The sequence below is a fragment of the Acipenser ruthenus genome, chromosome 7, assembly GCF_902713425.1.
Source record: "Acipenser ruthenus chromosome 7, fAciRut3.2 maternal haplotype, whole genome shotgun sequence".
Taxonomy (NCBI): Eukaryota; Metazoa; Chordata; class Actinopteri; order Acipenseriformes; family Acipenseridae; genus Acipenser; species Acipenser ruthenus.
In genome coordinates, this window is record NC_081195.1 from 13,476,827 (window position 1) to 13,504,432 (window position 27,606).

General features: G+C 37.8%; 1 protein-coding gene across 2 annotated transcripts; it reads left to right on the forward strand.

The window, feature by feature from the left end:
- Window positions 1-1,009: 1,009 nt before the first annotated feature.
- LOC117415733 (protein transport protein Sec31A-like) lies at window positions 1,010-27,316 on the forward strand. 2 transcript variants are annotated; one of them, XM_034922083.2, is made up of 27 exons: window positions 1,010-1,216; window positions 2,105-2,193; window positions 2,359-2,482; window positions 3,003-3,198; window positions 3,459-3,554; window positions 4,112-4,252; window positions 4,650-4,792; window positions 4,949-5,048; window positions 5,229-5,390; window positions 6,398-6,550; window positions 6,800-7,030; window positions 7,346-7,420; window positions 7,644-7,736; window positions 7,910-8,030; window positions 8,414-8,592; window positions 8,687-8,813; window positions 9,160-9,305; window positions 9,662-9,835; window positions 10,123-10,275; window positions 10,702-10,849; window positions 11,534-11,932; window positions 13,763-13,804; window positions 15,573-15,631; window positions 18,443-18,589; window positions 18,850-18,969; window positions 20,811-20,882; window positions 25,247-27,316. In XM_034922083.2, the coding sequence occupies exons 2-27, from the start codon at window positions 2,115-2,117 to the stop codon at window positions 25,424-25,426; spliced, it is 3,660 nt and encodes a 1,219-aa protein (XP_034777974.2). In that variant the 5' UTR covers window positions 1,010-1,216; window positions 2,105-2,114; the 3' UTR covers window positions 25,427-27,316. The 2 variants fall into 2 exon arrangements, with proteins under 2 accessions (XP_034777974.2, XP_058882395.1); XM_059026412.1 differs by lacking the exon at window positions 13,763-13,804.
- Window positions 27,317-27,606: the final 290 nt, after the last annotated feature.

Here is a 27,606-nt window from a genome sequence, read left to right on the forward strand (position 1 = left end):
GCCCCACCCTTACCCCACTTATTAATGTTGGGGAAGAGGTACGCTTATAAAAGTTTCCAAGAGCTGTTTATGTTTCTAAATAAACCAAAGGGCCAAATTAGCCCCAATAGCCTCTTTAAAAGGCTTTTTGATTCATATAAATTAATGTAACACATCCCTTCTGTTTATCTCATTAATTCATATTGTTCCCAACTAAGGGGTTGAAAGTTTCCTAGATTCAAGTGCACCAGTAATCTGTGGGTAGCTATGAAGAAACAATACATCTTTTGATGATTAATTATCTGGACAAATGACCACAACTATCTTGCTGCTTAATTGGGAATTTTTGTTTGGCATCACATGAAATAATTTATAATAGCCTATATCAGTTAGCTTTATTGGGTAACACATGTATGGGTTATAGACACTTGGACTGCAAAGTGTCTGAGTCATACTATGAGATAGATGGATCATTTGGAAAATGTATTCAGTTGGTTAAAACATTAATCCAGGGCTGAGAAGCCACATCTCCTTTGCAGATTGGAAGTAGTTTGTAGTTCAGTTTGGCTAATGCGGGTTTTATCCTTTAGTGTCTTCTGTTCATTTGAGACAAAAGGAAACAATCAAATGATAGGATACATATATACAGAGAAAACTCAAAAACAGCAAATAGCTCTATATCCAAGGAAAATCAAGATCCAACAGAATAGTCATCAATCACTACAAATACTTAATGAAAAAGAATAGGAATTGATCAACTGAACACTTGCTATTTTGATAAATAGTTACAATGTCATGCTGATTTAATTTTTTTTTTTTTTTTTTAAATACTAAATAAATGTAGGCAATTGAATGGTCATTCTGTGTTGTTAATCTCTTGTATTGTAATCTTGTATTGTTAATCTCTTGTATTATTTTCCATCCAGAACAAAATTAAGCACATTTAGCAAATTACGTCTTAAAATGGTCTCAAAATGCTTATCAATCAGTTACGTATCACCAGACATGTCAAGTCTCTCTCTTTTTTTTTTTTTTTTGCTCCCTTGTTCTGATTCCAGCGGGTCGTCTGTCTCACTCTGTGATTCTGTTCGAATCGTTGTTTTTTGCCACGTCGGCCGCCGTAGCGCTGAAAGACTACACATCCCATCTCAAACAGAGGGAATGTAGGGTTGTAATATTAACATTTGTATGCATAAAATAAGCAGAATTGGAGATACAGAGTACACTGAATACAACGGTAAGTATTTTATTATTGGTAGAAACTTTGTTGACTATAAAATGAGTTATAGTGAATTGAGAAAAGAACATTCAAACGATAACATTTAGAGACGTATGACAGCGAAAACAACTGATCAGGCCTGTGGTACTTACACTTTTTTAATATACATATTTTGAGAAATAAGTTTGTGTTTTACTGCAGTTGTTTACGATAAAAATAGTAATTCTCAATGAAAGAATTATTCCCCAAAAATATTAATAATTCACTGCAACAATGTGTCCAAAGCAGCTGTTTCAGGCCTTTAACAACATGTGTTATCTTTTATTTTATGCAGTCATAATTAAATTATTAGTACGCTGAGTATTAATAGACACTTTCTAAAAATAAGTTTAAGTCGTGAAGTCACTGACAAAACATGCTTTATTACAAAATCAGAACGTGTATGTGAATAAGTTTATAAAAATGCCGACACACACACACACACACACACATATATATACCTTCGAATACAGCACATTTTTTATTGGAATTTCATATTTATGTACTGGTAGCTAAAGAATAGTAATCCAGAAACGTATGTTTAAACTAACTGAATTCAGAGATACGACAGTCAGATTGCCAGCTGTTAGAGATTGTGTGTATTACTAGTCATGGCGATTTCTGATGCCATAATACTGCGTAACTTGAAGTAATGTATGGAGTTGTAGTAGGCTATAGTTTTATTGAAATACTGTGTACATGCTAGTAGAGGGATGACATGTGCTAGGTATTCTAGTAAACAGAAGTAGTTAAATAACAAACGAGATTTAGTTTTATGTCAGCAGAATATTTAAAATCTGGTGTTGTACATCTTGCATTTCTCAGCGATTTTACATTCTACAGCGTTTTTACATTTATTGTTTTCAGAACACCCGGAATGAAGCTAAAAGAAATTCAAAGGACAGCCAATCAGGCATGGAGCCCTGCATCCCGGCATCCTACCTACTTAGCAACAGGTATTTAAAAAAAAAAAAAAAAAAAAAAAAAAAAAGCAAGAAAACTCGGTTTGATACAGTGTTTCGTTAACATCAATCACCAATATTGACTGGGTGTATATATGGATATAAAACGTTAAGTGTTTTTTGTGTTGTTTTTCAATTTATATTACATTCTTCTTCAAGGTACATCTGCCCAACAGCTAGATGCATCTTTTAGTACAAGTGCAGCCCTGGAGATTTTTGAACTGGATTTCTCAGATCCTTCACTAGACATGAAGTTAAGAGGTTCCCTTTCAACCACAAACAGGTCAGTAGTTGTTTTTAGAGTAAACACTTTCTGTATTTGGATACCAGCTAAAGCACTGAAAAGGAGAAGGGGGGGGGGGGTGTACTTTATGCCACAATCTCACAATGTATATTTTCATATTTCAGTCTGTTACTGCAGCTTTAAAAATGTATATACAAAATAATTGTTCTCATTGTGGGCCATTATATGAAAATGTGATGTTTGTTACATTGGTGTCATCAATATAAATATGTAAATATATGTTTGACTATCCTTGCGTATCAGGATAGACCCACCACCACAACATTTTTTTTTGTCTAATATCAGTGACTTATTGGTGTAACAAATGTACCATTTTCACGGAAAACTAGTCAATGTGGTATTTTTAATCTATGCACTGGATCCAGGCAGCTTAAAAGCCAATCAAATTAGTGCTCTGTTTTTGTGCTTTTAATAAAGGCAGGTTGTAAAATGAAGTTAATACATGTGTTTTTTTTTTGTTTTTTTTTAAATATGTGTGATTTGTATTTCTCCACTATAGGTTTCACAGCCTGATCTGGGTGAATTTTGGAGCAGTCACAGCAGGATCCTCAGGGGTGCTTGTGGGTGGGGGTGACAATGGTGCTGTCACTCTCTACAACCCAATAAAGATACTGGCTTCAGAAAAAGAGGCCATCGTAGGACAATGTGAGAAACATACAGGCCCTGTCCGGACCCTTGACTTCAACCCCTTTAAGGTGTGACTACAGCTGAGCTCTTTGCCTGGTTTGTCTCATGTCTAATACCCCCCATCCCCCAAAAGACTGTAACCTTTCTTACCATAATCAAAAAAGTGTTTTTTCTTAAGCCTATTTTATAAAACCTTATTTGTTCGAATAAACTGCTTTTAATGAGTTGACCGTACAATATCGTAAGAAAAAACAGAATACTAACTTGTAACATTGTTAGAATTATTATAGAATTTGTCATAATTTTTTATTTTCCCTTTTTTTCCCAGAGTAACCTTTTGGCCTCAGGAGCCAATGATTCAGAGATATATATCTGGGATCTGAATAACTTTAGTAATCCAATGACACCAGGGGCAAAGTCACAAGTAAGTACTTTTTTTTTCAATCACTGTTAGTGTGCAGTGCTGTTGTCAAGTTCCAAATCAGTCGGATAATTTGTAATGTAATCAGATATTTTGGTGTCTGAGAATAATAATTACATCATGTAAACATGTATTATGTAGTATGCAAATATTATGAAAATATGAAAAAAAAGCTGTTTTAGAGCTCGGTGAATTTTATGTGAGACTGATTAAACTTGTAAACAGTATACTAGTAGCCCGGTGGGGTCCAAACCACATTATCCTGTTAAGTAAAGACAAATGGGCAGATTTTTCTAGGGCTTAAATGTATCACATACAAAACACTTGTGTCTGCTTACAGAAAGGCCCTGCCACAATTCAGCAGGAGAGCGAATCTGCCTGAACAGTTTTTGGCATTAAATTCTGTGTTCGATTTTACAAAAATATGCCAGTAGAGGGTAAAGTCACATAATTTCAGGAGAGAATATACATACAGTGTTCTATTTGCCTGGTCTTCAATTGTGACAAGATAGTAAATCCAACATAAGATGTTTTTAAGGGTTATTTTATCTCCTTTGTAGCCTCTTGAAGACGTCAGTGTTGTTGCCTGGAATAGGCAAGTGCAGCACATCCTTGCTTCAGCTCACCCCAGTGGTAAGGCAGTTGTGTGGGACCTGAGAAAAAATGAACCCATCATTAAAATCAGTGATCACAGCAACAGAGTAAGTCCACTTGGTACATGGATTAGAATCCATGCTAATCGGTTTTGATTTAAGTTTTGTGAAGGTGATGGTGCTATTGTTTTGATATTATCTGTGGGCACCAGAATCTGGCAAGAAATGATGGATGAAACAGAAGTTTACAGTTTACTTTTCTGGATTTTATGTTGCTTCATCTCATAATCACTGCCATTTGGTGACAACAAGCACACAGCTCTCAGTTTGAGGTTTGCGAATGGGATCTGGAATCTTAAATATGGCAAATGAAACGCACTATGCCACGGCGTGGAGCTACTTTGCCTTGAACCATGTCATGGGGTGGTAGAAAGAAAAGATTGTTTGTTGTATTTGAGTGGTGTTCTTGCCAATTTGTTTGAGTTTTATCCATGCTTGTCTGCAGATGCATTGCTCTGGGATGTTGTGGCACCCTGAAGTGGCCACTCAGCTGGTGTTGGCATCAGAAGATGATCGTCTGCCAGTAATCCAGATATGGGACCTGCGGTTTGCCTCTTCCCCTTTAAAAATTCTAGAGAACCACACAAGGTAAAGAGCAAGTAGTTGCCCCATTGACATCATTAACAATGACATGCATTGCAAAATGGCTAGCAATGCTTATAAAAAATGCTTAACCCCAATCTTTAACACCGCTCAGCAGGGAAAAGTAAAGCATATGAAACTCTAGTTTTGTATCTTTTTCAGAGGTATTCTGTCTATTTCCTGGAGCCAGGCTGACCCAGAGCTGCTGCTCAGTAGTGCTAAAGACAACAGGATTTTGTGCTGGAACCCAGGAACGGGAGAGGTGGGTCAGTTGATGCTTGAAAACTCTTATTTTCTTGACAGTTACATTTAGATTTGAATGTTTTATCATTGATTTTTTGTAAGCACATGTAACATATTTTCTGAAGTTGATTGCTATTTTGTGTCGGTTGCTTTTTTTGATTAAAGTCCTATTGTTGACTATCATGTCATTTTTTTTCAGGTGATTTACGAGTTGCCAACAAGCAGCCAGTGGTGTTTCGATGTCCAGTGGTGTCCCAGGAATCCCGCCATTCTCTCTGCTGCCTCATTTGATGGTCGGATAAGCATTTACTCAGTAATGGGAGGAAGCCTAGATGCTCAAGGACAAGGCCATGTTGATAAAGTACACTTCACAGGATTGTTTTTTGTTGTATTTTTCAATGAAAAGAAAAAAAGTTTGAGTCAATGGCATGCCTCTATCCTGGGACAAAAATAAGTGCTTTGGTTTAAGCTCCCCTTTATAGATTTGGGCTAGTGATAAACCATGGAAATAAGACTCATATTGCAAAGCAGTTTCACCCATCCCAGGTTTTAATATGTGCTTGATTAGCCACAGTGTATAGGTAACAAGCTCAGATGTGTCTTGTTAAACATTTTATTAAAACCAGGAATGGCTCAAACTGCTATGCAATTGGAGTCTTATTTCCATCCCTGTAAACTTGTGCACAGATTATTTTTGTCAGTACCTTTTTAGCACACAAGTCATTACCTGTGAGCAGTTCCAGTTTTGACAAATGAGAATGCTGACTGTAATGACAGAAGTGAAGTATTAAGTATGTCGTACATTTAAGTAACCTCGACTACAGTATGTTTTTGTGACGGTTTACATTATTTGGATTCCCATGACCTTCCCTGAACCTTTTGAGCATAGTTTCATTTGCAAATTGTTTGGGTAAGTGTCTCAGATTTCATGATAGTACTGCTTTTATTTTTATTTTTCTCTGTTACCAACAGAGACACAAAAGCAGGGCTATTGGTTAAAATCACTCTTTGTTGTGAATAGGAGACTCATTTCTAGTAGTGTAGTATGTTCATTTGGCAAAAAAAACAAACAAAAAAAATCTTTTAGGGGACAGCTTTGGATAAAAGAATGAACAAGACCCATAAACATCTGCCTGCTATGGAGTTTAAAATAAATGGTCAGTAATTAATCTCTGAAAATTTTAAAGAATGAATTACAGCTCTTAAGTTTATGGTTTCTAAAGTATTTAATTAAACTTGTATAGCCAATGCGCATGCAATTTCCTTGTGGAGTGTTTTTTTTTTTTTTTTTTTCATACCATATTCCATTGTCCATTTGATAGCTGGTTGCACACATTGCTATACTGTCGTTTTAATTAATGTGTGCAGATCTCTTCCTCGTTTGATGCCATGGACCCTTTTGGAACTGGGCAGTCCCTCCCTCCTCTGCAGGTTCCTCACAAGGTGGCCCAGACGAAAGTCATTCTTCCTCTTAAAAAGCCTCCTAAATGGATCAGGAGGCCTGTGGGGGCATCATTTGCAGTAAGTAAGCAAATAATATATGCTTAGCATGTACAGTTGATGGGCAATAATACTTACTAACATCAATACATTGTCTTCAGTTGTCTTGCACAAAATAGAGAGATATTTTGGAGCAAATCACATTCAGTGGATCTAAATGCAGAATGAATCCTCACACAACTAACTGCAGTGTTAACATGCAGAAAAGTCGATTGATGTTTACACTAATCTGGCCACTTAAGAACTCACCCCGATCCTTTTCCTGTTTAGTTTGGAGGGAAGCTGATAACCTTTGAAAATCCCAAACCTGCACAACAGCAAGTACCACAGCCCATTCCACGTCACGTGTTCATCAGCCAGGTTACCACAGAAACCGAGTTCCTCCAGCGCTCCAGCGAGCTGCAGTCAGCACTGCACACTGGAAGTTTCTCCAGCTACTGCCAAGCCAAGATTCAGAAGGCAGCAACAGACTCTGAAAAGAACATCTGGAGCTTCTTAAAGGTATAAATGTATTGTCCTATACCTTTGTGTGATGTCATGTTATATTATAAAGTGAACAAAAAAAGACATAGTTGTATGAAACGGGTACTGTAAAGTGAGTTGACCAAGATGGCACAATGAAGTCAGGTTGAGTCAGCTGAGATCTGAGGTCATGGTTGCCAGTATCATTTTTTACCACTAGGGTTCACTGTCTCCCCAGCAAGGAATGAATTCAGTGACTGCCTCAGATTAGAAAGAAGTCTGCAGTTATGAGTGCTGGATGCCTATAATGTTTAGTTGAAGGCTACATTTTATTGTGGTTCATTTTACTTGTAGGTTAACTTTGAAGATGATGCTCGCAGCAAATTCTTAAGACTTCTGGGATACAGTAAAGAAGAACTGGAGAAAAAGGTAAATCATGTGAAAATGTATTAATGTGACTTATTCCCTTCAGACCCTGGGGTAACCGTTGTGGCCGTGTCAGTCATGGGTTTTCACTCATAGGTTTCCTGATTCAGAAAAAACAGGACTGAAGATATATATGGTAAACTGGCATTTGAATGCAATATCCTTTTCTTTAATTATTTATTAAACAAAGCAGCCTGTCTCCAATTAAATATCCTTTTCATCCTAGATTGCCTCTTGCTTAGGAAAAAGTCTACATCCTAACAGTCATGGGGTTGATGCTAATGCTCTTGCAGAAAAAATGCAAATTTTGTCTGCTCAGGTATGTATTTTTGGCTTCTTAAACTACAGCGAATCATGTCACTGTATTATCAAAGTTTTGCACTGGTTTGGAGAAAAAAAATGCTATGTCATAATTCATATGACAAAGTGCATTAATAGTCTGACATTGTGGCAGTCTGTGTGACCACTAACACATAATTTATCCATGCACAGAGATCGGATGAATCCAGTGCCACAGGGGATACTTCATCATCCCCCACATCCTCAACACAGTCTGACTTTTTCAGCAATCTTCCCAATGACAAGCCCAAATTTCAGATTTCTACAACCACAAGTAAGTTCGTTTGTATCTACTGGTGTTTTAAAAATATTCTTTTTTCTTGTTAGAGGTGCTAACAACCAGAGCTGATCCAAATCAATGTGGTACATATTTATAATGGTGCTATAAACCCAGCTCCTTCACAAGTCACTTATACAATTTATTTGAGTGTACTGATTGGCCATGCGAGTACAGAATGGCCTTAAGTGGCTAGGATCAAGCACTCCCGGCATATTGTTTGAGTGGAAATGAGTGTGTCTTGTTGAAGGTTTCTGTGATTTGATCCACTGTAGCACATCTGTTTCTTTTCAAAGTACTGGCTGAATCCCTCATGACCCGCTTGAGGTGTGGTTTTCTCCAGTGTTTTTTTTTTTCTTTTTCTTTCTTTCATTTGCCAGATACCGATGGTCTGATCAGCCAAGCACTCCTAGTAGGTAACTTTGAAGGGGCTGTCGATCTCTGTCTTAACGATGCCCGCTTTGCTGATGCTATTATCCTGGCTATTAGTGGTGGAGAGGAGCTGTTGAAGAAAACCCAGCAGAGATATCTAGCAAAGCAGAAAACCAGCATTTCAATGGTAAATAAAACCGCTTTGAATCAATGAGTCTGCAAATGTGTATTGTATTGTTTAGAATAAAAGACTGACTAATGTACATTACGTGGATCTTCAGCTTGTGTCCTCCATAGTTAACCGAAACTGGACAGATATTGTACAGTCATGTGACTTAGAAAACTGGAAGGAAGCCTTAGCTGCCCTCCTGACTTATGCACGTCCTGAGGAATTCTTGAAGCTGTGTGGTAAGAGTGCTGTTTGGGTTATTATTATTATTATTATTATTATTGGATTGGGACACATGGAAGTGTACTTTGCCAAGTTAGTGCATTGGTGAACTGGTTCTGTGAACACCCCTAGTCTTTAGCTTCTCTCAAGCAGACTTCATGTGTTCCTTGAACAAGATTCAACCAAGGCCTTCCTCTGCATAACTGCCCAAGTGTTGCCCAATGTTGTATAGGTGGCATGATCAAAGACCCAGATCTTCAGAAGTTTCGTGACTGCAAATGTAGGAAACAGCTGATAATGGGATCCCTGAAAGGTTTGATGCCGATTGTCAGTTTTATATATATATTTATTTTATTTCCTTAGATATTCTGGGGTCTCGTCTGGAGCGTGAAGGAGAAGAGAGGATGTGTCTTCGGGCCTGTCTGTGTTACATCTGCTCCGGGAACGTTGAGAAACTGGTTGAATGCTGGGTACTGAAAAATGAAACCTCATCACCTTTGGCTCTAGAAGTAAGCCCACAAAGAACATTGTTAAGTTCAATCTTAAAAAGGGTTCTCTGAAAGATGAGGGTTTATTTCATGTTCCTTTAATGGGCTGACATGATGCAACTGACTTTTGTTTTGTGCGCTCTATTTTGTAAATTTAGACTACACAGATTCTGTAGGTTGGGTTCACCATTGAGTAATAAGTATTCACCAATAACTTGGAGACCTTGGATTCAATTACTTAGTGGTTTAGTTGTCTTTTTGGTAAAATGTATATATGTTTTCCTTTAAAAAAAAATAAATGAGTTAAGACAGGAGCAAATGCTTTAAAAATATATGGAAACTCTGTGGAAAGTACATTTCTGTTGTCTGACTTGTAGGATCTGGTAGAGAAGGTGATGGTTTTACGCAAATCGATTGAACAGCTTCGTGGTGGCGATGTGGCAACTCGGAGCACTGTCCTGGCAGAGAAACTGACTCAGTATGCCAACCTGTTAGCAGCTCAGGGGAGTCTTGCTGCAGCCATGAGCTATCTGCCTGCAAGCAGCAGTCAGGTAGGTGAGATCAGGAACCTGTTTGAAAAATGGAGGTAAGATGATCACAGGGAGCAGCAGGGCACAGAAAAATATAGCAACACCAGTAGTATATAGCATGCACTTTTTGTGTAAATGGGCACATCAGATTGATTAAAGACTGCCTACCCATTAATGTCTCCTGTTTGTATAACTATTAGTAAATGCAAATGACTATATAAAAACCTGAAATGACTGTTTTGAGAGAGTGTTCTTATCTTCTAACATTTATTTATTTATTTTTCTTCCTTTTTGCTTTAATCATGCAGTTGAGGGACAGGCTGTTTCATGCTCAGGGAGAGGCTGTTGCAGGTCAGCAACCTCCTCCCTTCCCTTACAACAGAGTCCAGGTGGGGAGAGGTGCCCGTCCTGCCTCTACTGCAGTTCCAACCCACCAGCCGGGCCACAGAACCCAGCAGCAGGTATGAGGAGGGCTGTGTAATAGTTACAGTGTGAGACTAAAAGCCACCAGAAGGTGGCTGTATTGCACATTAGGAGAAAGTAGTGCAATATTCCAGCTCTGTAATATCAATTCTCAGTCATGTGGCACTAAGCATAAAAGGAAAGCATTGTAATTTATTGCCAATGTGGTTATATTTTTGCAGTGGTTGAGTAAAACATGTTTAATAATCTTTGGAGTAGATGGATATATAATGTAGTTAAAATGGGCTGGAGCTTTTTTGTTTTGTGTGTAGCAGATTGGTGTGGGAATCTGTAGATGCTGTAGCTCAATTTTAGATTTTTTTTTTTTTTTTTTTTTTTGTGCCAGGAATTTGCATGTTCCCTGAACCACAGGTTGGTTATTTATTTTTTTGTAGGGCCCATACTAACCTGCATTTCGTCCTCAGATGCAACCTTCAGGGCTGCCTCCAGTTTTCACTCCACAGCCAACGACAGACTCCATGCCTCGCTCTGGTATGCCAGCCATTTCCCATGGACCTCCAGCAGGCATATTCTCCAGACCACCATACCCTCAACATCCTGCCACTGCTTCAGGTAACCGTCTCTTTAAAACTGTACGCTTATGTTTGAGAACACATCTGTGTGTCTAGTAAGAAAGGAAAATGCATATCTCTCTGCTGCTTCTGTCCACAAAATAAAGTAACATCTTCGCTTGTGATTATATATTAACCTGTTGACTAGAATGTGATGTTATGTGGTTAACAGACTTATTACAAATTTAATCAAGATAAAACTATCTGGGCACACTTACTTTAAAATCTAATGGTCTGCCAGTTTAATATAGAAATTGTGTGTTGCAGAAGTCTTTCTAAGACAGTTTGGTTGTTTTGTGTATAAAAGAATAACAGTGGAGCTAGGACTTGGCTTTAGAGATTTGTCACAGCATTTTGAGAAAGAGCTAGCCTTATTTTTTGTTTTATATAGGGCTTGACTTCTTTCAATGAAAATATAGATTTTTCTGCTAACCCTTGTAGCTTTCTCCATGTTTTGAACAAAATGCTTCTGCAGGATAAAAACTTCATGATATAGCCCTACATTTTATTTATTTATTTATTTTTTTTAGTACTGAGATGTACAGACATGTTATACAAATATTGTTATTGGCATCCATTTTAAAATACCCATACATTATATATAGCTCATACAGTTTGGTTGTTTGTGTGCACGGGTACAGCCACATGCTTAATTTTATTAATGGCTGCCAAATCTCTCTTCCAGCATTCCCTCAACCTCAACCTTTCAGTCAGCCAGGAGGGCCTCCAAGTGGACAAGCAGCTTTTCCTACCCATCCTCCCTTCCTGGCTTCCAGTCTATCGGGACCTGAGCCGCTTGCAGCACAGCCCAGTGGCCTACCGTCAATGCCTGGCCCCACAATGTCAGGGCCTACCTTTAGGCCTGCCTCTGTTCCCTCTTACCAGCCCTCTGGTCCTCTCCCGCCATCTTCCCAGGCTGCTGGTCTTCAACCAATGTTCCCAGGCGGTGCTCGCACTCCGACCTCCATGCCAGCCTCACAGCCTCCCACCACCTACCCACTGGGACCAGGGTACCCCCAGGGTGGCCCAGGAGCTCCTGCCGCCAAGACCTTCGCTGCTGCTTCTTTTCCTCCCCCTCCCACAGGTACTGCAGAACCACTGGTATCATTTGAGAAGAGATTTGAGGAGTTTTAATCAGTTATCTCTGCCTTCTATATGCAAAACAGAAAAGCTAAGCTTAAATGTTTCATGGGGTAGCAGTATCCTTTAGTCATGCACATTTGTTTCCAGTATTTCAGTAGTCTGTAATAAGTTAATGTGTACTTTCTGAAGGGCAGTACAGGGTCAGCTTTTTGCACCAGCCTGGCCAAACATGGCCTTTTAATTGAAACATTGCCTGTGTTCTTTTGGACACACATGCTTTGCCACAGTGTAGTATACAGTACGTTTAGGGCTTCTGAATTTCGGTTTTAACCGATAAAAACACCCCCCCCCGATACAAAATGTTTGTATATCCAATAAACACTGGAAAAACACTGGAAATGGTTACTCAAATAATGTTGACCACTTTCCCCATTAAAACAAATTAATTAAATGCCTACAAAAAAACAATAATAATAATTTCCAGGTGCAGTTGGGCAATGTCCCTCCTTCCTGACTTGTATCTCGCATTGATTCATTTTCAATGCTTTAAACTCGCCCTACTGTGTGGCAGCAAATTCCTACATTTCTGTTGGAGGATTGTAACACGCTTGCGGGGTTTAAAACGAGATTACAAGAGAAGGAGGATTGTTCTTGCTCATGAGATTTAAAGCTATATTCCAGTTAGATTGCAAATTGTGGCAAAATGTAAACAAATGACTAAAAACACAAAAACCCCAGAAGAATATGCCTGTGACCATAAGGATTTTGTTGTGGAAGAGAGCAAAGGAAAGAAGGTACAAATGAAGTGTGCAAGTATTGTGACTGAAAAAACCGAAAGTCCCCAAAAACAATAAATTCATGTGGTATATAAAAAGTGAAAGCCCCGAAAATAAAATAATTTACATATAACTCAAAAATAGCAAAAAATAAGCAATGAAGAATGAAATTAATAAAAACAGAAGCCCTAAAATCCAGCTAATTACAGCACACAATGGTGTGCTTGGTTGAAGCTTCCCTTGTCCATATTGGCAATAAAGCACAGCTGTTTGTTTTCTTTTAGAAGTATGTGGTGGTGTTTGAAACATTTTGTCTCCATTAAGTTCCAGACAGACACTAGCATAATAAGTTAGTGAGGTCTGTGCCTATTTCCTGTTGGATTTATTTCCACCCCATTCATTTCTCTTGACAAAGCCACCTGTTGGCAACATTAAACCGTTGTTTCATGAAAAAAAAAAAAAAAAAAAACCTGAGGTCCTGCATGGGAGAAAGGCCCATTCCAGTTCTATTTTCAATATACTCATTACCTTGATCCAGCTTTTTTTAAAGCTCTGACTATATTAAATTAACTTATTCCAAGTAAATTGTGATTTATGGTTTTTAGTATTTCAGTAGTTTAATTGATTTGGGAATTATTTAATCAAGTGCTATCAAATATGTATAGTAATCCCAGAAACATTTAACTTAAAAGTAAACCTATAGTTTGTTCACTATTGTTACTCCTAGGATGGCATAAGTGAAAAACCTATTGGTGCATACCCTTATAAAAGTGTCCCAGTCCCTTAAGTTGTGTTGAAAATGCTCTTTTATTAAGGGTGTATTGCCCAGTTTAGTGAAAAAACAATATGAAAATAGGTTATTTAAGAGCAAATAAAAGTATACTGTTTGTGATTAGAGCAGAAGTGGGATTAATTAAATCTTGTGGCTTGCATTTATTCAGTGCTAAAAAAAAAAAAAAAAAGCAGTAATAAAGAAAGAGTAGCAGGTTTTCCTAAGTGTCGTGAGTGTTGTGTATATTTGAGCTGTTGTTCAGATCTCCCTGTTTGATTTTCAGGATACTTTCCTTGGCTGGAAAATCGTTGTGGTGATGATGAAGGTGACAGAATAACAGCAGATCTAGGACTTGGCTTTAGAGATTGTCACAGCATTTTGAGAAAGAGCTAGCCCTATTTTTTTTGTTTTATATAGGGCATGACTTCTTTCGAAAGAAGTCTTTCTGCTAACCCTTTCTCCACGTTTTGGACAAAATGCTTCTGCATGATAAAAACTTCAGCCCTATGTTTTTTGGGGTGTTTTTTTTTATTAGTAGTGAGATGTACAGACATTTTATACAAATACTATTATTATTGGCATCCATTTTAAAATCCTCATACATTTTATATATAGCTGATATGTGCTCATACATGAAAATGATTAGGCAATGTAATGGAGTTCAGAACCCAGCCATTATAAGAGCTAAAGTTAAATGCAAATTACACCACTAAAGCATATATGCAAAGACATTAAGTGCAAACTCTGATATAGTGTGTGATTGTGGTGGAGTCCTGTCCATGGCAATAACAAATGTTTTTGGCATTGTGCATTTTATGAAAGAAATGTGGTTTATCATTTGAAGAGATGCCAAACCAAGTTTATTTATTTATTTGGCAGGTGCCTTTATTCCTTAAAGAGAGCTGTTAATCTTAAAGCAAAATAAATAACTTAAGCTTGGAAATAGTTACTTATGCAAGATTCTTATATCCAACCACATCTACTTGTATAAACAAAATCATAAATATTTCAAAAGTTTCCTGAAGTCTGCCAATGTGGAGAAAACTGTTTACTTTTTATAATTAGCTTGTCTTTAACTAACAGTTAGAATGCACATACCTAACATGACCTTTTTGGATGTAACTGTTAAATGCAGGTTCTTATTTTAGAATACTGTTAAATTATCTAATCATTTAGAAATGTTTTTAAAGTTTCAGCAAATGAAAATATTGTTTTCAAGCAGCAGCCACTGAATGCTTCTCTTTAGGCAGTGTAATGTATGCAAAAACATGTCCGGTGCATTTTCTGTAGTTTTTGAGAAACGCGTTTCATATTATTACTTTATGAAGATGTGTCACATTTTGACAATGCAGGCATTAATACCAGGATAAATTAATACCAGGATATGCTGCGAATAATTTTCTTTTGCATCAAGGACTTTGATTTTGGCAACTTATTTGTCAGCAGCTTGATTGCATTTGAAATGGTGCTGTAATGTTTTGTAGTTTGCTTTGTAATTCACATAAATGCAACCATTCACGTTGGGAATAACTGTTGTGGTGTTTAGCAGTGCTTGGCACTAAAAGTAAGCTCTGCTTGTTTTCTGTGATCCACGATGTAAATCTAGACTCAAGTCAGATCATTTCATAGATACAAAATAAAAATCAATAAATGCTACATAGTAAATAATTTACATGATGTATAGTGTGTACAAAAAAGACAGTAACATATCAGCAATCATTGTATGTACAAACATGATGTTAATATATTAAGTTTTTAGATATTTATTTATGAACTCCTTTTTCATGTTGTCTTACTTGATTTTCCTAATCTTGCACAATTAGAGAAGCTATTAGGCTCAATTATTTTGCAGAAAAAAAATATATAAAGCGAACATGTAAAATGGAAAAATAGGCCTATCTATATACCAACCTGTTCCCTCACTGAAAAAGTAGCAGACCTTCCAGATCTGTATGCATTAATGCAGCAAAGTGGCTGAAAACATAAACACACGTGTGGCTTGGGCTGTTTGGGCTTACATTGTGGTAGAGTTGTGGAACTAATTCGTTCCCTGTATGAATATATTTTAGACATTCTTTTTCATTAATTTGCAGGCTCTCAAGAAGGATGGAATGATCCTCCCAACGTGCGAGGAGGGACGAGGAAGAAAAAGGTAACAACACTAAACTAATTTTGTATTTGCTGACCATACTTTAATTTGGATTGTTAAATCAAAAGCAAAAAACTAATTAAAAAAAAATGTTGCTTGACTTTATAAAAATGTATTCAGAAAAGCTCTATTCTAAAATCGAGGCGTGTTACACCATCCAGAAACAACCATATGTAGTAAAAGTACAAAGAGAAACTAAAAAACACTTAAAAAAACAAAAAACAAATTGAATGAATGTTGGATGGAATTCTGACCACCACTTTGCCAGCTTATCTGTCCAGTCTGATTTCACGTTGCAGTTAACCAGACCCCCTGTTGATGTAGTGTGTCCAGAAGGGTTAAGCCACAAATCCTATTAGTCAGGGATTCTTGGAACCATTCACTGCAATTTTCAAGTTTTTGGGGACTTGCATCATGACTTCAGTGAATTGGTGTCGTTTTACATTTAGTATCATCTTTGTCATGAGACTAAAATGATGGATTTAGTACTTCTAATCCAATTCAATCATCATACTGTATTTCTATATTCTCTGTTTTTTCTATTGAATCCCAGTTAAAATAAGGCACAGGTTCATCTTCTGTGTCCCAGTAAAAACTGCTGTAAGTAGTTAACTTGTAGTATGTAGGAAGGAGTCTGACAAGACCTGAAAGGATTATGTGATGCCTTGTGTGCTGCACCACTTTTTTGACTTGGCTTGGGCCAGCTTTATTCTATGACCCCACTTTTGTCCAGGGAGTTGGGCAAATCCTGTTTTCAAATCTTGACTCCACTGTTGATTCAGTGTTTGACGTAGGCTTGGCTTCTTGCACTACAGTTGCACTAATCTGTTTAATACTGGGAACAAGCAGAACCCCACAGAAACACACTTGATACCAATATTGCAGTAGGTATTAGAGTTAAGTTATAAGCAGTAGCATAGCCTACTATTTGACACATTAGTGAGGATGCCACTTGGGAGCTTTCTTTAATATCCCCCCCAGGGGATGAAATCCCCAGTGCCTGGGTTATAGTGGAGACGGTTGTAAGTACGAATGTCACGTATGTCTGAAAAACAGCTTATCCAATTGTGATGAAACTTGGTATTAACATTGTTCAGTGTAAATTATTGATTAGATTCTGGGGATATATTATTGTGTCCATATATTAGTCCAACTGTATGTCACTTATTTTAGTAGTTGTCTGGAACGTTTATTCTGTTCTCAGAGTGTGGGTGTGTGTATCCTCTCTCTCTCTCTCTCTCTCTCTAATTTATTTTATGTTTTGCATGTATCTTTAGATCACAAGAAGTTCATGTTCATACTGTAAATCATTTTAATAAACTCTACTATGATACTAACACCTCATTTATGATGTCTCGGTCTTAAACAACTTACCGGTATCCACTTTTCATTCGACTACTCAGTTGTTTCTTCTTCTATAGTATTCTGTACTATTGAAGTACAACTTTTTTGTCATTCTTTAATTTTCTGCCAGCTTTTACTCTTTGGTATTTGTCAGCTAAATGGTTTTCCCAGAAATGATTGGTGTATTTGTTACTGTGCAGGATTTACCTACCAGTACTAGTTTTAGACAGACTTTTACTTGTCTATTTATGTTTGTTGAAATAAGTGTTGATGAAACACAGTTGTAGATGGTTAGAGTGGATTTGTTTAGCTAAGCTTTAGCTAGGATTCTCTGACATGCGGTATCTACACACTGAATTTTGAGCCCATTGTCCCTGGAAAGAACCTGGAGATCAAAACTTAAAAACAGCTCTTAAGGTTCTTAGCTAAGAATGGAATTAGCAGCAGGTCCTCCTTACTAGAACCGGATTAGTTCATCTTTAAAACCATCTTCTTTCATCTCCCCTTCCCTACACAGAATTGGTCTTTACTAAACGGGTTAATGGAGTACAGTAATGTGTTTAGCAGCCGCATCATGTGCACCGAGGCTGAGGTCCAGAGCCAATTTGTGTCTATTTTTGGCTAATTATGACTTTCTTCTTTTTATCTGTGAAGTACTTGGTTTTAATGCAAAAGTGTGACCTTTTTGTGAAAAATATAATATATAATATTACACACACACACAGTGGTTTTCACCCCCCTGCAGAGTTTTCACATTTTGTTGAATTACAGATAATGTATGCACAGTTTTTCAAACTAACTTTTTTTTTTATTCAAAGCTGTAGTTATAAATGTGTGTGTGTCTATATATATATATATATATGACACACACTATATGTAGAAATGTAAAATATGTTTTTTTAAATATAATTTCTGAATGAGTAACAAAGTGGATAGGTGATGTGGTGTGTAGCACATTTGTGTACAGTGTCTGGAGATGGTTAAATATTGGACAGACGTGAAGACACTTGCCACACGTGCATGTTTTGAAGCTTTTTTTTTTTTTTTTTAATGTAATTGTTAGCATGCTTATTCATCACATTTATTTCCAGATTCACCTGTGCCAGCTAATATAGGGCTGCAGTGTGGAGTAGTGGTTAGGGCTCTGGACTCTTGACCGGAAGGTCGTGGGTTCAATCCCCGGTGGGGACACTGCTGCTGTACCCTTGAGTAAGGTACTTTACCTAGATTGCTCCAGTAAAAACCCAACTGTACAAATGGGTAATTGTATGTAAATAATGTGATATCTTGTAACAATTGTAAGTCGCCCTGGATAAGGGCGTCAGCTAAGAAATAAATAATAATAATAATAATAATAATGATGAACTTATTTCACTAAATATTTACCCTTCAGGATTACAATGTTACCCCTCATATGTATCATTAAAGAACTGTTGCAAGTTGTTTTGTCATTTCTTTCTTTTTGCACAGCTTCATGAGAGCTACACCCCACCAGCCCCCATCACAGCACCTGTCATGAACCTCTCTATGGAACACAAAGCACTCCAACCTCAGGCCTCTCTACCTCAGGAAACTATTCAGGCGCCACCAGGTGCACCTATAGAAGCCAATATCCAGGTAAGGTGAAGAAATTGTGTTTTATCTGTTTTAGATAAACATAATAGGGGTGGTCCAGGCAGACTGTTTGTTTGTGTTTATGGTCCTTGTCTATTAAATCAAATAATTCATTTGGCCATCTTGGGTCGAGTCATGCCACTGTAGTATCTTGAGGATTTCCATTTATGCTGCCAACATTCTGCATCTAAATAAGACAGCAATGATTTTTATAAAGTGTTGTTAAGGCTGAATTGTTGTATTCCTCTTATGTAATTGGTTAGACTCTTCATCAACTACCAGCAGAGAAGATTGCAAAGAAGGAGATTCCACAAGAGCATCTGGTGTTGAAGACGACCTTTGATGGACTGGTGCAGCGCTGCCTCCTAGCTGCTGGTGACCCGGTATGTCAATCCCAATAGGACTAAGCAAGTGTGAGAAATGTGAATGGGTACAACCTTCATTTTGAAGTGGAAAAACATAAATCCAACAAAAAGGCAAGATAAATAAAGTGCTCAACTAAAAACAAACAACAACAACAACAAAAAAGATCAACTGTAAACACGGATAAGGTGTCAAATCTTTTACTTTGTTTGAAACACCTCTGTCATGGCTTTACCACAGAGACTGAAATAATCAAACAACCCCAGTGCAGGTTTGATTGTGGGACACTCAGTGCATTTGCATGATGGTCTCATTTTCTTATAATTTAGCATTTAATTTTTTCAGTACCAATAATTTTTTCAGCAAATAAAAATTAAAATTCTGGGGAACATTATAAAGTACTTCAGAAACCATACAAACTTTTTTTTTTTTTTTTAATGTAAAGTATTTTTTACTATTTTCTGCTTCGAGAAATATGTATAAAAACGTGTTATTCTATGACCTGAGGGACCTTGCAATACTTCCTGAAAGTTCTGTTGAAAAATATTGATGTTTGGGCAAATTACAAGACATTGTTTCACCTGAGTGATTGCAATGACATAATACACTTTATTCTCGGGGTCTTTATAAGCAATAATATACACTGCTGTCAATTATGTTCTCAAAATAAATATTTATAAATAAAATAAGTTATTCATTCCATTATTCAGTAATAAGGGAAACATTTGCCTGATAACTTAGTTCATGAAATAGTATCCTCTGGTTTCTTGATATTTATAATAAAATAATATATATATATGGCAGCTGGCTCTTTGAGCTAAAATATATATATATATATAAAAAATATATATATAAGAACACAAGACAGACTAAATGTTCAAATATAACTTTGTCAAATACATCAGATTTACGGCATTTTTCCATGTCTGTCTTTCTTACCTTTCTTACAAGTTTCTCTGAAGCAGACTGTAACATCTTTTCTCTCCACGCTACAAAACGTTCTCCGCCCTTTAGACACTAAATGCCCTTCTCAGTTACGTCAAACGAAAAAACCCAAACTACCAGGAAGTGAACATCAGTTGTACGGTGGCCCTGTAAGTCATCAAAAAGTGTTTTTTTTTTTTTTTTTTTTATTGTGTTTACACAATCAAGGTCCTAGAAGCCCGCTTCAGTATGATCGTGTTAGCACGATCCCGGTCCTTAAAGGGTTATCGGGGTGGAGCTGACTTTTTTTTTTTTATCCCACTGTCGTCACCTTTGCTTATGATGCTAAATGAAATTGTGTAAACCCAGAAAATGCAGAAGCATTGTGCATTCCCTGTGTGTCAGTGTACAAAAGACCATAATAAAGAAATTCTGTCCAGTTTGGAGGGGGGGAAAAAGTTCCCTACTGAGGTGGAACTGACTGAAGGCATTAACCAAAACTGAAGTCACTTTGCCTCTTACATGTTTTACCTCAGAATTTATGATCAAATGTTGTGGATGACTTCTGTGTTTATCACTTTCTTTTTTAGTTTTCATCGGAAACCAGTTTTTTTTTTTTCTAACATAGATATTAAAGCAAAGAGGACCATTTGTTATAAGCCTTGGCCCTCTTTCGTTCCCCTTCCCTTTGCCCTTTCAATTGCGTCAGTAGCTTTTCTTGGTTCCTGTGTCCATGGTTATACAGTACTTCCCAAATTTCTTTGAGCTGCATGCATCTTTTTTGTAGTGTCCAAATTATTGTTTGGTAAGTAAGAAGGGGTTTTAAAAAAAAAAAAAAAACCCTGCTCCTGAAATGGGTACTATCAGATCTGTGACATCCAGTGTTGTGTTATTTTGAAATGAAATACATGTGTTTAAAACAATGCCTATGTTTTAGCAAACGAAGAGAAAGCTTGATGATGCTTCCAAGCGGCTGGAATACCTCTACGACAAGCTGAGAGAGCAAGCGGTATGTGTATTTTGCCAGTATACGTTCTCTTGGTACTCACCTTTTTGTCTTGTGTTTTTTAAAGAAAAAAAGTACAAAATGCAGTCGAAAGTTGATTTAAAAAAAAAGGCAGCACACATTAGTCTTTTGGTGAGATTCGGGGGCATGAGCCTGGGGCTTTTAATCGCGGTCTATCATTACCAATTTCCTATTTAAACCCTAATCACACACACACACACACCTTCCTTGTCTAGCGTTTTTCTTTCTCTAGCAAACACTCAGGCCCCGTCAAAATGTACTTAAACGGTCTCTTTGTCTAAACTTTGTCTTCTCGCTGTCTCTTCCGATTCAGATGATTTAGAGAATTTTCCTACCTGTTCTGAAGATTCTTCTCGTCCTTCAGCTTTCTTTCTTTCTCTTGGTGCAGCAGTTTCGCTGCGTCTCCTTGATAAAGATCGGCTCTCCGCCAAACTTTCAAAACCCTGCCTGCAAGCAACTACAAGCAGACGTCCCCCCCCCCGCGTTCCACGCAGCCAGATCTAAACAGAATCTTCCTTGGACGCACTTCCAGCGCGACCTTTCTTCAAAGACTAGTACATCCACAAGATTCACAGTTATTCTTGTAAAGGCATTTTCTCCTCCGTAGCAGTTCAGAGTTAAAGCAGCAGTAGTGTCCCTCCCCACCTGGTCATTCAATAATAGAATCACACAATTCTGCTGCTCTCTCATCTCGCTGCAGACGCCATTGCAGCCTCTGCTCCTTTCACTCCCGCCTCCGCAGTAGATCCGCCAATCAACTCGCTTGCGTCTGTTCCCCATGTGGGTACCTGTTTTAGCAATTCACTACTACTATCAGCAGCTGAGTCAGAAAATCATAATGGGTAAGGACATTAATTTGGTTTCAATACTCATTTCAACGCAGGAACCCCAGCTTTGTTCTCATTCTAGTTTCGTGTGTTGTAACGTATCACGTGACGCCTACTCCCATAACGTCACTTTCAAAACAAAACAAACTGCCGACCTCCTAAACTCTAACTACACTGTGCTGCAACTTTTTCACTGGTGCTTCACAGGACATGGTTACTACGGCAACGCCCTCATGGAGCAACTACTGTGAGTGTTAGTTGCCGTGGTAACCAGGCAGCTTCATGAGGCACTGAGCTCTGTGCCTCAGTACTGCAGCTCCAGCTCCTGCAGCTGCGCTTTCACAACTGCAGAGAGCAAGTTCAAGTTGCCGAATCCGTGACATTTAAATCAAACTGCAGGTCTCGAGAACCTATGTTAACTTACTTATAGACATGCTTAACAGTCCTAAAAATGTGTTCAATATATTTTAAATTACATAATAAATATAAAGAATATGCAAAATTGTCTTCATAGATAGAAAATGCTCAGCGAGGCCATTCCTCTTTTGCCTGTACTGACGAACGGCCTGTGATTTACACAGCCCTTTCTATCAGGCGTAAATAATTGAAGGTAAAGATATCATCGTTACACTCGAGTCATACAACATTAAGTTCCACACCACCGTCAAGAGCTGGATCAATATTTATTCTACATCGTGGAGCTCTCAGTTAAATACAGGGATACTATGTTCTATGAGTATCATAAAGCAGGGACACTCAGCCCGAGGCCCGTTTATCGTCTGACTACGGCCCATTCAATTTCACTTCTGAAATATATTGTAAATATTTTTCTTACTTTGTCGACCTTGCTTTTCTCATTTTTCACAAAAAAAAGCAGCACACCGTTTTAATTCGTACAGCGGAGGGTAGTTACTTCTCACCAACTTCCTCTCTCAAATGCACAAACCCACCGCATTGAAAGAACCCATTCTCAACATAGGAGTCAGGCTTGCAGCATTCTGCCTGGCTGCTGCAATTGAACTTGATATTTAAATTGCCTTGTATTATGCGTGTGTGTATATTGTAACAATACTTTGTTTTTTAATTGTTTTGTATATTTTTGTTTGTGTATTGTGCAGTATGAAATTAACAGGGAAATATATATATATATATATATATATATATATATATATATATATATATATATATATATATATATATATAATATATAATATTGCAGTTAAGGGTTAAACTCTGGTTATTCTTTAATGTGCAGCCCGCTATAAACATGAGGTTAAACTAGTTTTGTGGACATGCAGCCCGTAATAAAAGTTTGGTCGCGCACCTTTGCCATAAAGAATTCTCCACTAAAGCTGCCGCCATCTTATCAGCAGATAAGATTCCTCTGATTTTAGACCTCTTTTAAACCGCATTTTCAGCGATCTGCGAGCCAACGCTGCAGAGTCTGCATGCCCACAGCCCATTCTACCTCCCTCTGTCCAAATGCAACCATGATACAGCATCAGGGCATTTAGGATAAACATTACAATCACAAGGATTATTAACCACAATAACCAAATATATTCTACCCTGAATCACTTTCTAAAGCCAACGGTTTATTCTAATCATAACCTCTAGATGGCAGTATAACACCACAAGTTCTATATGTTTTAGCTGTTCCTCTTTCACTGCAAAAGTCACATTTTCAAATCAGAATCAGTTTTACTTCAGAAGGTCAATATTTTATTCGATGTGAGCTGTCAGTCAGATAAGGATACCATGTCCAACGATTGTCAACATTTCAGTCAAGCAGCCTACTGTCTTGCAATGGACAGTACGCTCATAGACTGCTCCTGATCAAATCGATTTTGCAGCGGCCTCAGAGCAATGCATTCTACATCTCTGCCAAAACCAGCCTCATCTTCGGCACCATCTAAATCGCCTTAACACACAAAGACCATATTGATGTCCTATCAAAATTTCAGGTAGCAGACAATTGTGCAACAACCACCTACAATCCCAAGGAGGCGCTTCATGCAGCTTAAATTTGCTCGTATCTCACAATGAGTTTCTTCAGCAGATCTCTGCTCTCTACAGCAGGCCACTGCACACTACTGACAGCAGTCCACAGCACACGGTTACAGATCACCGCTGCTTTCCTTCAAGAAGCCCTTTCTCACATCAGAGCCGCTGTTCATCGACTCCTCCCGCTCAATCATATGCCGACATTGGTTTTCATCACATTCAAACACACTCCTCTCCAGAGCAGGCCTTTTGCCACAATTCTACACACCCCATTCATTTAGAATCGGCGCAGCCACTTCAGCAGCCAGCACCAACATAAATCTCTATTTAATAAAAAATATGGTCTTCATCAGCAGTAGACACGTATATTCGCGCATGCCCTCCGCATGCCCTCCGACATCGCCACAGCCCACCAGAAAATAGCTAGCATGGGCTACCTTTTCATCAGGGCTACCAGAGGTTTTCCCCTATTTGTAAAAGGGTTTTTTTTCCTCTCCACTGAGCGGCAAGTAAACACAGAAACCACCACACTCTAACCCTTTCTAACCTCTGTTTGTCTTGTATGTTCATTTCTTCCTTGAATTTATGTTATGCATTGGCCCGTGTTCTGCTGTTTGTCTCACGGTGAGGTTCTGCAGGGAGCCGGGGGTCCATTCTTTGGGGGGGTAAGTGAGCTTCACTTCCCTGACCTCAGGTCATGCTACGCTTCCTCGACCTTCATTAAAGGGAGGTTCTCACCATGTGAGTCAGAAAGGACCCCTGGCCACACTTTCCTTTCGCAGCTCATCCGCTTATCTCACCTCATCACATCGAGGCTCTATCCTACATTTAACCCTCCCGGATGTGGCCCGCTTTAATCTCTCAGTGCTCGAGTCCCGACTAACCCATCTACTCCTTTTCTTTACAGGTTCACTGCGGGATGCCCCTCTGCTCCCGGCTTCGGAGGCTGCGCCTCACTTTATTTGAGGGCAGCACCTTATCAGCCAGGGAACCCTATACTATCACTTCCTTTCAGGTCTCAGCAGCACAAAGACCTATTTTCTCGCCCTACGAGGCGACTCTGCCGCATCGGAGCTTTCTTATGTTTTTCAGATCCTCGGGCCTTCAAGACCGAGTCCTCTCCTCCGCGTAGGACGGCTCCCCTATCGGGGGTCTCTTTTCTGTCAGAAGTCAGAGCTGGCATCTAAATCGGAGAGCTAAATCGGGCTCTCTCTGCCCGCTGCTGTCTCGCCTAACAGCTCGTTCTGCCTTCTGTGTCCTACCCTATAGTCCCGGCAAATGCCCTATGAACTATTATTAAACATTTTTATTAAAATATAATCAATTTTCTAAAATGGTGAAGTTTACAGAAACAGCTGTTCTTGTTTTAATTGGATGATATGGATCTCATTCTTGCTGAGCACCTTTGAGACAGTTTTTTTTTTTTTTGTTTGTTTGTTTTTTTGTAATGCATAATGGATTTATACATTTCAGTCACACTTTCATCTTTGTCTACCTTTTCTTTTTCCCCCATAGCTTACTCCTAACATCCTCGGGGGACTGCACGAGATTGGACGCTGCATTGAAGGTCGAAACTACCAACAAGCACTTGCAGTCCACACTCAAATTGTTAGCAGCAGCAATTTCAGTGACATTTCTGCATTCATGCCCATCGTTAAAGTGGTAATAACAATTGCTAATAAGCTCAGTATCTGAGAATAAGGAGGCAAAATAAAACAATGCAAACAGCTGTGACGTCCTTGCAGTATTTCAGTGTTTACAAAGCTATATATATTTGACGGTTGTATATGGTTACTTAAAATTTGTGCTGTTGAAGTTATTATAGAAATGAATGTAAACTACTGTAATTACAGCAAACATTCAGTTTGTATTGTAAAATAAGTGTCGGCTTCTAACTGGAGCACCCTTTACACACTAAATAAATACTACTCAAAACGGGTTACATACTATTTTATGTCTGTTTATGTTTAGAAAGTACTCTAGAGAATTTCTAAACCTGTAGCAAACAGTTGTAAGGTGTATGGTTTTAAATGATGCACACAACATTTAAATAAATGGCTAATTAGGAGGCATTGGTTGGGATATATTATACTTGGGGCTTCTGATTTTCGGTTTTACAAAAAAATGTAATCGGTGGATAGTCGATAAACAACGGAAAACACCGGAAAAACTGTGGAAATGGTTAATCTATTCACGTTTACTTTACCCTTTTCCCATAAAAAAAATAAAATAAAACCTACTACAAAAATAATAATAAATACATTTCACAGTGCTGCTGGGCAATGTCCCGCCTTCCTGACTTGTATCTATCATTGATTCGTTCTGAATACTTTAAACCCGCCCCAACTACTGAGTGTCAGCACATTCCTACATTTCTATTGGAGACTCCGCTTGCAAGATTTAAAATGAGATTACAATCAGGATGGAGGCTTGTTAGCGGAATTTAAAGCTGTATTACAGTTAAGATACGGAGGATTTAAAACAGAATTGTGGCGAAATGTACAAAAATGCCTACACACAAAAACCCCAGAAGAATGATCCCGTGACCATAGGGATTTCGTTGTGGAAGACAGCAAAGGAAAGAAGGTACAACTTAAGTATGCAAGTAATGTCGAAATTACTATACATATTTTGACACAAAAAAAATGCTGAAGCATTTTGGAAAGTAACCGATAACACTAATTTCATACAGTATATAAAAAACGAAGGCCCCGAAAAAAAAATTCTGATTTATATAAAACTTGAAAATAGCTAAAAATAAGCACCGAAATATACAATTAATAAAACCCGAAAAACAGAATCACTAATTATGCTACACTTACATTCAAGCATCTTATGACTTGGAGTGCAAATTTTACTGTTTTCTTTGCTGTGACAATACTAATTGAATGCTGTAGCCAGCTCTTGGTAACAGTGTGCAAGTCAGATTTGTCTATGGAAAGGAAACCTTTATTTATTTCCTTATTTATTTTAAACTGCATTCCTTTTCGACATTAAACTGTGCCTTGTTTGCTTCAGTTTGTTGTATGAATGTGCTGTTAATAAAATTAAAAACATAGCAGTCCAACTGAAACCTCAGCATCAGAGTGCTGAACACAATTGTTCTTTCAGTACGTTTCAGTCTTTCTTCAGTAGCCACTATAGATAACAGCAAGGGTTATTATTCAGAATATCACTTAACAATGAACGTCACTCAAACAGCTAAATATTGTCGTGAGGGTTTATCTACATCAGTGTGTAATACTGCTTTTTGGAAGTCCCAACTGGTGTTTTTTTTTTTTTTTTGCTTCCTGCATAACTTTTTTTCTATTTTTCTGTTGTTCTCTGCTGTCACAATCTATTAAAAATATTGGGTAAGTGGAAAATGCTGCGTACAATGAGGAGAGTAATATTAGTGAAGCTAATTGCTACAGCAGCACATTTATATTTGCTCATTGCACCAAAACTAGGACGACTTAGCAGAGTCCTGTGTCATACATAAAGGTAAACATTATTATCTGCATAATCAACATGATGTAGGCATCTTTTATAACAAACATCAAACACAATCTTTGCTTGGATGCTGTCAATAAAATCTTAATTTTACTTTTAGTGGTTTTTTTTTTTTCTGTACATGAAATAATGGACATTATTGCATCCTTTTGGTTGGCTTATATTTAATTGTTCTATCAGTTATTCAATGATCTCCTGTGCCCGCATCTCCCAAGTTGACCATTTGGGGTGTTAGTTGTGTATTAGTTTTAAAAGATGTTTAAGTAAAGGTTGGTAAAATATCTTGAATTTAAAGAATAACTATGATCCATTTAAATGATGTAGACAGTACAAATTTGCAAGGAACGAATGTTATAGGAAGACATGGTCACAGTCCATTGAAG

What these genes read in the sequence shown, in the direction of transcription:
- LOC117415733 (XM_034922083.2), top strand. Translation starts at nt 2,115, where the DNA reads ATGAAGCTAAAAGAAATTCAAAGGACAGCCAATCAGGCATGGAGCCCT. An exon ending in TTTTCCTCCCCCTCCCACAG is followed by an intron (nt 11,933 to 13,762) that starts GTACTGCAGAAC and finishes TTTGATTTTCAG; the next exon opens with GATACTTTCCTTGGCTGGAA. An exon ending in CTATAGAAGCCAATATCCAG is followed by an intron (nt 18,590 to 18,849) that starts GTAAGGTGAAGA and finishes GTAATTGGTTAG; the next exon opens with ACTCTTCATCAACTACCAGC.